Here is a 14,505-nt window from a genome sequence, read left to right on the forward strand (position 1 = left end):
ATCAGCTATGAGCAAGAGCGAGGCACAGCAGCTATGAGCGAGAGTGAAATGCATCAGTATGAGCAAGAGCGAGGCACAGCAGGAAGGAGTGAGTGAAATGCATCAGCTATGAGCGAGAGCGAGGCACAGCAGGTATGAGCGAGAGTGAAATGCATCAGCTATGATCGAGGCACAGCAGCTATGAGCAAGAGCGAGGCACAGCAGCTATGAGCGAGACACAGCAGCTATGAGCGAGACACAGCAGCTATGAGCGAGGCACAGCAGCTATGAACGAGGCACAGCAGCTATGAACGAGACACAGCTATGAGCGAGACACAGCAGCTATGAGCGAGAGCGAGGCACAGCAGCTATGAGTGAGAGTGAAATGCATCAGCTATGAGCAAGAGTGAGGCACAGCAGTTATGAGCGAGAGCGAGGCACAGCAGCTATGAGTGAGAGTGAAATGCATCAGCTATGAGCAAGAGTGAGGCACAGCAGCTATGAGCAAGAGCGAGGCACAGCAGCTATGAGTGAGAGTGAAATGCATCAGTATGAGCAAGAGTGAGGCACAGCAGGTAGGAGTCAGTGAAATGCATCAGCTATGAGCGAGAGCGAGGCACAGCAGGTATGAGCGAGAGTGAAATGCATCAGCTATGAGCACGAGCGAGGCACAGCAGCTATGAGCGAGAGTCAGGCACAGCAGCTATGAGCAAGAGCGAGGCACAGCAGCTATGAGCAAGAGCGAGGCACAGCAGCTATGAGCGAGAGTGAGGCACAGCAGCTATGAGCGAGAGTGAGGCACAGCAGCTATGAGCGAGAGCGAGGCACAGCAGCTATGAGCGAGGCACAGCAGCTATGAGCAAGAGCGAGGCACAGCAGCTATGAGCGAGAGTGAAACGCATCAGTATGAGCGAGAGTGAGGCACAGCAGGTATGAGCAAGAGTGAGGCACAGCAGGTATGACAGAGAGCAAAACACATCAGCTATGAGCAAGAGCGAGGCATAGCAGCTATGAGCAAGAGTGAAACGCATCAGTATGAGTGAGAGCAAGGCACAGCAGGTATGATCGAGAGCGAGGCACAGCAGCTATGAGCGAGAGTGAAATGCATCAGTATGAGCAAGAGCGAGGCACAGCAGGTAGGAGTGAGTGAAATGCATCAGCTATGAGCGAGAGCGAGGCACAGCAGCTATGAGCGAGAGTCAGGCACAGCAGCTATGAGCGAGAGCGAGACACAGCAGCTATGAGCGAGGCACAGCAGCTATGAGCAAGAGCGAGGCACAGCAGCTATGAGCAAGAGCGAGGCACAGCAGCTATGAGCGAGACACAGCAGCTATGAGCTTGAGTGAGGCACAACAGCTATGAGCGAGAGCGAGGCACAGCAGCTATGAGTGAGAGTGAAATGCATCAGCTATGAGCAAGAGTGAGGCACAGCAGCTATGAGCGAGAGCGAGGCCCAGCAGCTATGAGTGAGAGTGAAATGCATCAGCTATGAGCAAGAGTGAGGCACAGCAGCTATGAGCGAGAGCGAGGCACAGCAGCTATGAGCGAGAGTGAGGCTTGAGTACAGAGCAGATCCTGGAAGCGCCATGTTTGGATTGGCGAGTGGCTGGCATGGAGAGTACAGGCACTGCTTACGACGGCTCTCTGGTAGAAGCATCCCAGGCTGATCCGCTTTGAGTAATGAATGTATGGACTGTTATCCCCTGATATCTGTATACTGTCACTATGCCCCCATGTATTGGGTCTGCTGCACTGTCTATGCTGGGGTGGGGGATTTACCAATCAGAGAGCGAGAGACGAGACTGCCCCCGGCCGCCCCCAGGCAGAAAACCCTTACCAATGTATAAACACGCAGTAACATGAACAGATAACGCTCACAGCTTATTATGTACAAAAGGGTTTATTCAGTCATAATAAAAAGCACCAGGAATTGCATTTGCATAATAAGATCCTCTGCTATTGGGTCTGTGCAAGGTAACGTCAACAGAAGTGTCTGCGTCGCACACAGGAAAGAGCATGGACGCATGAAGAGGGCGGAGCTTCTGGATCATTTTATAGTAACATCCAGACTTTACTATGTCTCTGTTGAATACAGGCCGCTATGGCTTTCCCCTATACCCTGCAGTCCCAGTATGACCTCGCTCTTGCAGCACCACAGAGAGGCATTACACTGGCTCTTGCAGCACCACAGAAAGGCATTACATTGGCTCTTGCAGCACCACAGAGAGGCATTACATTGGCTCTTGCAGCACCACAGAGAGGCATTACACTGGCTCTTGCAGCACCACAGAGAGGCATTACACTGGCTCTTGCAGCATCACAGAGAGGCGTTACATTGGCTCTTGCAGCACCACAGAGAGGCATTACATTGGCTCTTGCAGCACCACAGAGAGGCGTTACATTGGCTCTTGCAGCACCACAGAGAGGCGTTACATTGGCTCTTGCAGCACCACAGAGAGGCATTACATTGGCTCTTGCAGCACCACAGAGAGGCGTTACATTGGCTCTTGCAGCACCACAGAGAGGCATTACACTGGCTCTTGCAGCACCACAGAGAGGCGTTACATTGGCTCTTGCAGCATCACAGAGAGGCGTTACATTGGCTCTTGCAGCACCACAGAGAGGCGTTACATTGGCTCTTGCAGCACCACAGAGAGGCGTTACATTGGCTCTTGCAGCATCACAGAGAGGCATTACATTGGCTCTTGCAGCACCACAGAGAGGCATTACATTGGCTCTTGCAGCACCACAGAGAGGCGTTACATTAGCTGGGAGACACTGGTTCCCAGTACAGCGCTGCACTGGGAGCCAGTAACCCTTTCCCTTCTGATTACTGCGCTCTGATCATACTGGGACTCCTAACGCTATGGAAATAAAATCATCGTCTTTGTTATACAGACGTTCCGTACTGGACATGATCAGACTACAATGAATCCTTCCGCAATGAATCCTAAATTCTACAACAAGCGGCATAATAAACAGATGCTGAGTATTACGAGACAAACGCCGCCGCGCCTTCGGTCAGATGGGAATGTTGCTGCGCACAAAGGCCATTCATGGTGAATAGTGTAATGTTGGTGGAGGAATCGGAGAACAGCTAGAGAGGTGATATAAAGGAAAACTACCTCGCGACATAAACCCTGCGCTCAGGAGTTATACCGCATGTTGTTGCTATGGGAGATGACCATTTGGCCTTCATGCTGTGTAATACCTGAGTACTGTCTCATAGACCCTGCAGTGTATCCGTATTCTGGACCTGGAAATGCTGGATATATAGTGTAGTGTTGTGTGTTCCACACATTGCAGCTCAGCCTGTAAGGACCAGAGTATACTCTACATAAGAGGGTACAGAACTGTTCATATAGATGTCCTCAGTGCCGTACAGTCGAGTATATGGTATATACTGTGTACCTCAGTGCTGTATGACATATACGCTGAGTATACAGTATATACTCTGTACCTCAGTGCCGTACGGCCGATACGCCGAGTATATGGTATATACTGTGTACCTCAGTGCTGTATGACATATACGCTGAGTATACAGTATATACTCTGTACCTCAGTGCCGTACGGCCGATACGCCGAGTATACAGTATATACTGTATACCTCAGTGCTGTATGACTGATACGCCGAGTATATAGTATATACTGTGTACCTCAGTGCTGTACGGCTCATACGCTGAGTATATGGTATATACTGTGTACTTCAGTGCTGTATGACTGATACGCTGAGTATATAGTATATACTGTGTACCTCAGTGCTGTATGACAGATACCCTGAGTATATAGCATACGCTGTGTACCTCAGTGGCTCTTGCAGCACCACAGAGAGGCATTACACTGGCTCTTGCAGCACCACAGAGAGGCGTTACATTGGCTCTTGCAGCACCACAGAGAGGCGTTACATTGGCTCTTGCAGCACCACAGAGAGGCATTACATTGGCTCTTGCAGCACCACAGAGAGGCGTTACATTAGCTGGGAGACACTGGTTCCCAGTACAGCGCTGCACTGGGAGCCAGTAACCCTTTCCCTTCTGATTACTGCGCTCTGATCATACTGGGACTCCTAACGCTATGGAAATAAAATCATCGTCTTTGTTATACAGACGTTCCGTACTGGACATGATCAGACTACAATGAATCCTTCCGCAATGAATCCTAAATTCTACAACAAGCGGCATAATAAACAGATGCTGAGTATTACGAGACAAACGCCGCCGCGCCTTCGGTCAGATGGGAATGTTGCTGCGCACAAAGGCCATTCATGGTGAATAGTGTAATGTTGGTGGAGGAATCGGAGAACAGCTAGAGAGGTGATATAAAGGAAAACTACCTCGCGACATAAACCCTGCGCTCAGGAGTTATACCGCATGTTGTTGCTATGGGAGATGACCATTTGGCCTTCATGCTGTGTAATACCTGAGTACTGTCTCATAGACCCTGCAGTGTATCCGTATTCTGGACCTGGAAATGCTGGATATATAGTGTAGTGTTGTGTGTTCCACACATTGCAGCTCAGCCTGTAAGGACCAGAGTATACTCTACATAAGAGGGTACAGAACTGTTCATATAGATGTCCTCAGTGCCGTACAGTCGAGTATATGGTATATACTGTGTACCTCAGTGCTGTATGACATATACGCTGAGTATACAGTATATACTCTGTACCTCAGTGCCGTACGGCCGATACGCCGAGTATATGGTATATACTGTGTACCTCAGTGCTGTATGACATATACGCTGAGTATACAGTATATACTCTGTACCTCAGTGCCGTACGGCCGATACGCCGAGTATACAGTATATACTGTATACCTCAGTGCTGTATGACTGATACGCCGAGTATATAGTATATACTGTGTACCTCAGTGCTGTACGGCTCATACGCTGAGTATATGGTATATACTGTGTACTTCAGTGCTGTATGACTGATACGCTGAGTATATAGTATATACAGGTTGAGTATCCCATATCCATATATTCCGAAATACGGAATATTCCGAAATACGGACTTTTTTGAGCGAGAGTGAGATAGTGAAACCTTTGTTTTCTGATGGATCAATGTACACAAACTTTGTTTAATACACGAAGTTATTAATAATATTGTATTAAATGACCTTCAGGCTGTGTATACAAGGTGTATATGAAACATAAATGAATTGTGTGTATGTACACACACTTTGTTTAATGCACAAAGTTATAAAAAATATTGGCAAAAATTACCTTCAGGCTGTGTGTATAAGGTGTATATGAAACATAAATGCATTCTGTGCTTAGATTTAGGTCCCATCACCATGATATCTCATTATGGTATCTAATTATTCCAAAATACGGAAAAATCCGTTATCCAAAATACCTCTGGTCCCAAGCATTTTGGATAAGGGATACTCAACCTGTACTGTGTACCTCAGTGCTGTATGACAGATACCCTGAGTATATAGCATACGCTGTGTACCTCAGTGCTGTATGACTGATACGCGGAGTATATAGTATATACTGTGTACCTCAGTGCTGTATAACCAATACGCTGAGTATATACTGTGTAACTCAGTGCTGTACGGCTGATACACTGAGTATATAGTATACACTGTGTACCTCAGTGCTGTATGACTGATATGCAGAGTATATAGTATATACTGTGTACCTCAGTGCTGTATGACTCATACGCTGAGTATATAGTATATACTGTGTACATCAGTGCTGTACGACCAATATGCTGTGTATACAGTATATACTGTGTACCTCAGTGCTGTACGACCAATACGCTGTGTATACAGTATATACTGTGTACCTCAGTGCTGTACAGCTCATACGCCAAGTATATAGTATATACTGTGTACCTCAGTGCTGTACGGCTGATACACCGAGTATATAGTATATACTGTGTACCTCAGTGCTGTATGACCCATACGCTGAGTATATAGTATATACTGTGTACCTCAGTGCTGTACAGCTCATACGCCAAGTATATAGTATATACTGTGTACCTCAGTGCTGTACGGCTGATACACCGAGTATATAGTATATACTGTGTAACTCAGTGCTGTACGGCTGATACACCGAGTATATAGTATATACTGTGTAACTCAGTACTGTATGCATGGAAGGAGGTAGCGATATGTAACTCACTGCAGAGGATTCTGGGACTTCGCATTCCCCTGTTATTCTCTTTCTCTGCTCCATCTTTGGTTATTGTTTGGCGACTGGTTGCTAGTATCAGTGTTAGTAAGTAGGAGAGCTCAGTATGAACATCCGCTCCTCTTCCTTGCGGATCCAGCGCAACAGGCGGGAGACCCCGCTTACAGCTGATGACTTCGTCCCCAGAGGACTGAAACATACGTAGAGCTCAAATGCCTCTGTCACCTGCCAAGAGTGTAATAAGGATAAAATGCACCATTTCCCCTGAAACAGACCCACAGAACCACCCAACAAAGCCCGGGCCTCATGGTCTACCATTATGTCATCTGCAAACTAACTGCAGGTTCCAACAAAATGTCTCCCAGTATGAAGACATAAATATCACAGATCTGGAAACTTTCTTTCAAATGTCAAAAAATGTTTTAGATTCATGGAAATGTATCTGGTGATATATAAAGCTCCATCCTTAACCCGTCACTTTACTATTCCCCGAATACGTGCTATTAACATTATGTACTTATAGCCGAGTCTCCACAGACCGCACACAAGCTTCTACTTAAAGAGGATTGTTCTACCATGGCGGTGCCTCATTACCCCAGTTACCTCCTGCCTCTCCCAGTGTGTATTTCACAGGTACTCACCCAGGCCAGTATGTTCTCATGGGATCCCATGTGGAAAATTGTTGAAAGTGGATGGGAGCTGCAGTGCGCCCTGCCATGCAGGTACTGGTACAGGGACACCAACCGTCTGCTTTCTTCTTCAGTGTCGTAGGGAGCAGACATCACCGGACTGTGGAGACACCACATAATAACCAAAACTAAGAGGAAGCTGCGGAGATGAGGACAGACTGTAGGAGGGGAAGCTGCGGGATGAGGACAGATTGTAGGAGGGGAAGGTGCAGGGATGAGGACAGACTGTAGGAGGGGAAGCTGCGGGGATGAGGACAGACTGTAGGAGGGGAAGCTGCGGGTATAAGGACAGACTGTAGGAGGGGAAGCTGCGGGGATGAGGACAGACTGTAGAGGGGAAGCTGCGGGGATAAGGACAGACTGTAGAGGGGAAGCTGCGGGGATAAGGACAGACTGTAGGAGGGGAAGCTGCGGGGGTGAGGACAGACTGTAGGAGGGGAAGCTGCGGGATGAGGACAGACTGTAGAGGGGAAGCTGCGGGGATGAGGACAGACTGTAGGAGGGGAAGCTGCGGGGATGAGGACAGACTGTAGAGGGGAAGCTGCGGGGATGAGGACAGACTGTAGAGGGGAAGCTGCGGGGATGAGGACAGACTGTAGAGGGGAAGCTGCGGGGATGAGGACAGACTGTAGAGGGGAAGCTGCGGAGATGAGGACAGACTGTAGAGGGGAAGCTGCGGGGATAAGGACAGACTGTAGAGGGGAAGCTGCGGGGATGAGAACAGACTGTAGGAGGGGAAGCTGCGGGGATGAGGACAGACTGTAGAGGGGAAGCTGCGGGGATGAGGACAGACTGTAGAGGGAAAGCTGCGGGGATGAGGACAGACTGTAGAGGGGAAGCTGCGGGGATGAGGACAGACTGTAGGAGGGGAAGCTGCAGGGATGAGGACAGACTGTAGAGGGGAAGCTGCGGGGATGAGGACAGACTGTAGAGAGGAAGCTGCGGGAATGAGGACAGACTGTAGAGAGGAAGCTGCGGGGATGAGGACAGACTGTAGGAGGGGAAGCTGCGGGGATGAGGACAGACTGTAGGAGGGGAAGCTGCGGGGATGAGGACAGACTGTAGGAGGGGAAGCTGCGGGGATGAGGACAGACTGTAGAGAGGAAGCTGCAGGGATGAGGACAGACTGTAGGAGGGGAAGCTGCACGGAAGAGGACAGACTGTAGGAGGGGAAGCTGCGGGGATGAGGACAGACTGTAGAGGGGAAGCTGCGGGGATGAGGACAGACTGTAGGAGGGAAGCTGCGGGGATGAGGACAGACTGTAGGAGGGGAAGCTGCGGGGATGAGGACAGATTGTAGGAGGGGAAGCTGCGGGGATGAGGACAGACTGTAGGAAGGGAAGCTGCGGGGGTGAGGACAGACTGTAGGAGGGGAAGCTGCGGAGATGAGGACAGAATGTAGGAGGGGAAGCTGCGGGGATAAGGACAGACTGTAGGAGGGGAAGCTGCGGGGATGAGGACAGACTGTAGAGGGGAAGCTGCGGGGATGAGGACAGATTGTAGGAGGGGAAGCTGCGGGGATGAGGACAGATTGTAGGAGGGGAAGCTGCGGGGATGAGGACAGATTGTAGGAGGGGAAGCTGCGGGGATGAGGACAGAATGTAGGAGGGGAAGCTGCGGGGATGAGGAGACTGTAGGAGGGGAAGCTGCGGGGAGGAGGACAGACTGTAGGAGGGGAAGCTGCAGGGGTGAGGACAGACTGTAGGAGGGGAAGCTGCGGGGAGGAGGACAGACTGTAGAGGGGAAGCTGCGGGGATGAGGACAGATTGTAGGAGGGGAAGCTGCGGGCATGAGGACAGATTGTAGGAGGGGAAGCTGCGGGGGTGAGGACAGACTGTAGGAGGGGAAGCTGCGGGGATGAGGACAGATTGTAGGAGGGGAAGCTGCGGGAATGAGGACAGATTGTAGGAGGGGAAGCTGCGGGGGTGAGGACAGACTGTAGGAGGGGAAGCTGCGGGGATGAGGACAGATTGTAGGAGGGGAAGCTATGGATATGAGAATATCTAATTTTTATGCGTCCTTTTCTCCTATCTCACCTCACATCACAATATAGATTAACGCTCTGCACTAATGATGCTGAGCTATATCTCTTTACATCCAACATGGACTCTAATGCTGGACATTAATGTATATTGATACACACCACATGGCCAAACGTATGCAGACACCCGAACGGCACACCCATATGTGCTTGTTGAACATCTCATCCCAAACCCAGGGGCATTAATATGGACTTGGTGCCCCATCTGCTGCTATAACAGCCTCCAATTATCCCCTACATTCCACTAGAACCTGGAACATGGCTACCGGCATCCATTCTGCCACAGGAGCAGTAGTGAGGTGGGGAGATAAGGCCGGGTTCGCAGTTAGGGATACAGTTCATCGTAGCGGCGTCTGAGGGGGCTGAGGGCAGGCATCTGTGCAGGACAGGCAATATCTTTCACATCAAACCATTGAGTTTCAGCATGGGGAACCGTCCTGCTGAACGAGGAAAGGGCCCCCCCCGAGTCTGTTACCACTGAGCTTTTACCACTTCATTATTTTTATTTTTTATTTAGCGGAAAAAGACGCTCAGAAATTGTTTTTGTGGCTTTAAATTTCAAAAAGTTTAAAAATTACATATTCTATTACAAAAAAACTTCCCCTCACTGGATCTAAGGGGCTGTGGCCAAACCATGATATACAGCCCAAGACCATTATTCATTCTCCATCAAACAGTATAGCTGGCGGCACGCATCTGGGCAGGAGGCCTTCTCCTGGCACCCACCAGACCAGGCTGGTCAGACTGCTGGGTGCCGGCGAGTGTTATTTGTCTCTCCAGAGAACATGTTTCCACTGGTCCCATGGCGGTGCACTCTCCACCTCTCTAGCCGACATTTGGCATAGGGGCCTGCTTCAGATGCGGTCGCAACTTCAATGGTGTCGCAACTGAGTGATTACCATCAGACTGCGCATGCGTCATGGCTGCAGTGCACACGCGCCAAGGAACCTTTGCGATGCCGCTTGCAGTGAGGAATCAGTCGCTGAGTGTCAGGAAGAGGCTGTTTGGGGGGTGGTAACGGGGAGTGTCTTCATAAACACCGGTGTCTTGTGACCATTTTTGGGGCGCCTCGTGTGCCACTGTGATCTCATACGCATTAAACATGTCCGCAGTGTTGCAGCTCCTGCGACCTTTCTGTGCGGCATTGGAGGCACTCAGGAAGGTGTTGTTCTTTGCATCTGTGTCGTAGTTGCAACGGAGTACGCAGCTGCTACGCATGTTGCTATGGCTTTGGTGGGCATGTCTGTTCACTTTTGGGCGGCTGCTAAATTTGCGATGCCTCGCGGTTCCGTCACTGAAAATGATCTCTGCTGTGTCGGCATTAGTGAATGACCGAGGACACTCGCGAGTGACCGAGGACCGTAATGAATAGTGACTAAGTAGTGTGTGACTGACAACAGTAGTGAGTGATGGTGGACAATAGTGAGTGACCGAGTAGTGAGTGACCAAGGATAATAGTAAGTGACAGAGTAGTGAGTGACAGAGTAGTGAGTGACTGAGGACAATAGTGAGTGACAGAGTAGTGAGTGACTGAGTACAGAAGTGAGTAGTGACTAAGTAGTGAGTAACTGACGACAGTAGTGACGGAGGACAATAGTGAGTGACCAAGTAATGAGTGATCAAGGTTAATAGTGAGTGACTGAGGACAGTAGTGAGTAGTGACTAAGTAGTGAGTGACTGAGGACAATAGTGAGTGACCAAGGGCAATAGTGAGTGACAGAGGACAGTAGTGACTGAAGACAGTGATGAGTAGTGACCAAGTAGTGAGTGACTGACGACAGTAGTGAATAGTGGCCAAGTAGTGAGTGACTGACGACAGTAGTGAGTAATGGCCAAGTAGTGAGTGACTGAGGACAGTTGTGAATAGTGACTAAGTAGTGAGTGATTGAACACAGTAGTGAGTGATGGAGGATAATAGTGAGTGACCGAGTAGTGAGTGATCAAGGGCAATAGTGAGTGACCGAGTAGTGAGTGACCGAGGACAGAAGTGAGTGAAAGAGGGCAATAGTGAGTGATCGAGTAGTGAGTGACCGAGGACAGTAGTGAATGACCGAGGACAGTAGTGAGTAGTGACCAAGTAGTGAGTGACTAAGGACAGTAGTGAGTAGTGACCAAGTAGTGAGTGACTGAGGACAGTAGTGAGTGACCAAGTAGTGAATGACTGAGGACTGTAGTGAAGAATGATATGGTGTCCTGCATCCGTGATGTCACCGCCAAAGCCAAAGACGCGGCATGGAGAGTGTAAGCAAAGACCAGCAGGCTGAATTTCAGGAGAACAGAAACACTGCAAGTGTTGAAGGTAAGATAGGGACAGCGCTATACCACCACCGCTCTGAGGACCAGAATGTACTCCCTTTTAACCCTTCACAGAAGGAGAACATGTTTTATGTCATTTTTTAAAAATGCCTAACCATTTTTTCTTTTCAGCTTACTTGGTTCTAAAACGTAACACTAGCGCTCATTTGTCCAATTTCTGAGGACAGCAGTGAGTGACTGAGGACAGTAGTGAGTGGCCAAGTAGTGAGCGAATGAGAATAATAGTGAGTGACTGAGGACAGTAGCAAATGGCCAAGTAGTGAGTGACTGAGGACAGTAGCGAGTGGCCAAGTAGTGAGTGGCCAAGTAGTGAGTGACTGAGGACAGTAGTGGGTGGCCAAGTAGTGAGTGACTGACAGTAATGGGTGGCCAAATAGTGAGTGACTGAGGACAGTAGTGAGTGACCGAGGACAGAAGTGAGTGAAAGAGGGCAATAGTGAGTGATCGAGTAGTGAGTGACCGAGGACAGTAGTGAATGACCGAGGACAGTAGTGAGTAACTAAGGACAGTAGTGAGTAGTGACCAAGTAGTGAGTGACTGAGGACAGTAGTGAGTAGTGACCAAGTAGTGAGTGACTGAGGACAGTAGTGAGTAGTGACCAAGTAGTGAGTGACTGAGGACAGTAGTGGGTGGCCAAATAGTGAGTGACTGAGGACAGTAGTGACTGGCCAAGTAGTGAGTGACTGAGTACAGTAGTGAGTGGCCAAGTAGTGAGTGGCCAAGTAGTGAGTGACTGAGTAGTGAGTGACTGTCGACAGTAGTGAGTGGCCAAGTAGTAACTGACTGAAGACAGTAGTGAGTGGCCAAGTAGTAAGTGACTGAGGACAGTAGTGAGTGACAGGACAATAGAGAGTGACTGAGTAGTGAGTGACTGAGGACAGTAGTGAGTGGCCGAGTAGTAAGTGACTGAGGACAGTAGTAAGTGGCCGAGTAGTGACTGAGTACAGTAGTGAGTGACTAAGTAGTAAGTGACTGAGGATAGTAGTGAGTGGCCAAGTAGTGAGTGACTGAGCACAGTAGTGAGTGACCAAATAGTGAGTAACAGAGGACAGTAGTGAATGGTCAAGTAATGAGTGACTGAGGACAATAGTGAGTGGCCAAGTACTGAGTGACTGAGGACAGTAGTGAACGACTGAGGACCATAGTGAATGACCAAGTAGTGAGTGACTGAGGACAGCAGTGAGTGGCCAAGTAGTGAGTGACTGAGGACAGCAGTGAGCGACGGAGTAGTGAGTGGCCAAGTAGTAAGTGGCCAAGTAGTGAGTGACTGAGGACAGTAGTGAGTGACCAAGTATTGAGTGACTGAGGACAGCAGTGAGTGACTGACGACAATAGTGAATGACTGATAACAGTAGTGAGTGACCGAGTAGTGAGTGACTGAGGACAATAGTGAATGACTGAGTAGTGAGTGACTAAGGACAGTAGTGAGTGGCCAAGTAGTGAGTGACTGAGGACAATAGTGAGTGGCCAAGTAGTGAGTGACTGAGGACAGTAGTGACTGTCGACAGTAGTGAGTGACCAAGTAGTGAGTGACTGAGGACAGCAGTGACTGTCAACAATAGTGAATGACTGTGGACAATAGTGAATGACCAAGTAGTGAGTGAGAGTAGTGAGTGGCCAAGAAGTGAGTGACTGGGGACAGTAGTGAGTGACTGAGTAGTGAGTGACTGAGGACAGTAGTGAGTGACAGAAAAGTGAGTGACTGTCGACAGTGAGTGACCAAGTAGTGGGTGACTGAGGACAGCAGTGAGTGACTGACGACAATAGCGAATGACTGATGACAGTAGTGAGTGACCGAGTAGTGAGTGGCCAAGTAGTGAGTGACTGAGGACAGTAGTGAGTGAATGAGTAGTGAGTGACTGAGGACAGTAGTGAGTGACCAAGTAGTTGGTGACTGATGACAATAGTGACTGACGACAATAGTGAATGACTGAGGACAGTAGTGAGTGACAAAGTAGTGAGTGACTGAGGACAACAGTGAGTGACCAAGTAGTGAGTGACTGAGGACAGTAGAGAGTGACTGAGTAGTGAGTGACTGAGGACTGTAGTAAATTGAATGACAGAGTAGTGAGGGACTGAGGACAGTAGTTGGTGACTGAGGACAGTAGTGAATGACTCAGTAGTGAGTGACTGAGGACAGTAGTGAGTGACTGAGTAGAGAGTAACTGAGGACAATAGTGAATGACTGAGTAGTGTGACTGAGTACAGTAGTAAATGACTGAGTAGTGAGTGACTGAGGACAGTAATAAATGACTGAGTAGTGAGTGACTGAGGACAGTAGTGAATGACTGAGTAGTGAGTGACTGAGGACAGTAGTGAATGACTGAGTAGTGAGTGACTAGGGACAGTAGTGAATGACTGAGTAGTGAGTTACTTAGTAGTGAGTGACTGAGGACAGTAGTGAGTGACGGTTGACAGTAGTGAGTGACTGAGGACAATAGTGAATAACTGAGTAGTGAGTGACTGAGGACAATAGTGAATGACTGAGTAGTGAGTGACTGAGGACAATAGTGAATGACTGAGTAGTGAGTGATTGAGGACAGTAGTGAGTGACTTAGGACTGTAGTGAGTGACTGAGGACAATAGTGAATGACTGAGTAGTGAGGGACTGAGGACAGTAGTTGGTGACTGAGGACAGTAGTGAGTGACTTAGTAGTGTGACTAAGGACAGTAGCGAGTGACGGTTGACAGTAGTGAGTGACTGAGGACAATAGTGAATGACTGAGTAGTGAGGGACTGAGTACAGTAGTAAATGACTGAGTAGTGAGGGACTGAGGACAATAGTGAATGACTGAGTAGTGAGTGACTGAGGACAATAGTGAATGACTGAGTAGTGAGGGACTGAGTACAGTAGTAAATGACTGAGTAGTGAGGGACTGAGGACAATAGTGAATGACTGAGTAGTGAGTGACTGAGGACAATAGTGAATGACTGAGTAGTGAGTGACAGGACAGTAGTGAATGACTGATTAGTGAGTGAGGACAGTAGTGAATGACTGAGTAGTGAGGGACTGAGGACAGTAGTTGGTGACTGAGGACAGTAGCGAATGACTGAGTAGTGAGTGACTCAGTAGTGAGTGACTGAGGACAATAGTGAATGACTGAGTAGTGAGTGACTGAGAACAGTAGCGAATGACTGAGTAGTGAGTGATTGAGGACAGTAGTGAGTGACTTAGTAGTGAGTGACTGAGGACAATAGTGAATAACTGAATAGTGAGTGACTGAGGACAATAGTGAATGACTGAGTAGTGAGTGACTAAGGACAGTAGCGAATGACTGAGTAGTGAGTGATTAAGGACAGTAGTGAGTGACTTAGGACTGTAGTGAGTGACAGTTGACAGTA

General features: G+C 48.8%; 1 protein-coding gene across 1 annotated transcript in view; it reads right to left on the reverse strand.

Annotated features, from left to right (window-relative positions):
- Positions 1-1,873: 1,873 nt before the first annotated feature.
- Positions 1,874-14,505, reverse strand: part of MON1A (MON1 homolog A, secretory trafficking associated) — a 37,020-nt gene continuing 24,388 nt past the window's right edge. The window contains exons 6-7 of the mRNA XM_063941420.1: positions 6,759-6,906; positions 1,874-6,342 (exon numbers count right to left, since the gene is read on the reverse strand). Of these exons, the coding sequence (XP_063797490.1) occupies positions 6,202-6,342; positions 6,759-6,906 (289 nt within the window). The 3' untranslated portion in view covers positions 1,874-6,201. The remainder of the gene's footprint in view (positions 6,343-6,758; positions 6,907-14,505) is intronic.

This window comes from Pseudophryne corroboree, chromosome 9, assembly GCF_028390025.1.
Source record: "Pseudophryne corroboree isolate aPseCor3 chromosome 9, aPseCor3.hap2, whole genome shotgun sequence".
NCBI lineage: Eukaryota > Metazoa > Chordata > Amphibia > Anura > Myobatrachidae > Pseudophryne > Pseudophryne corroboree.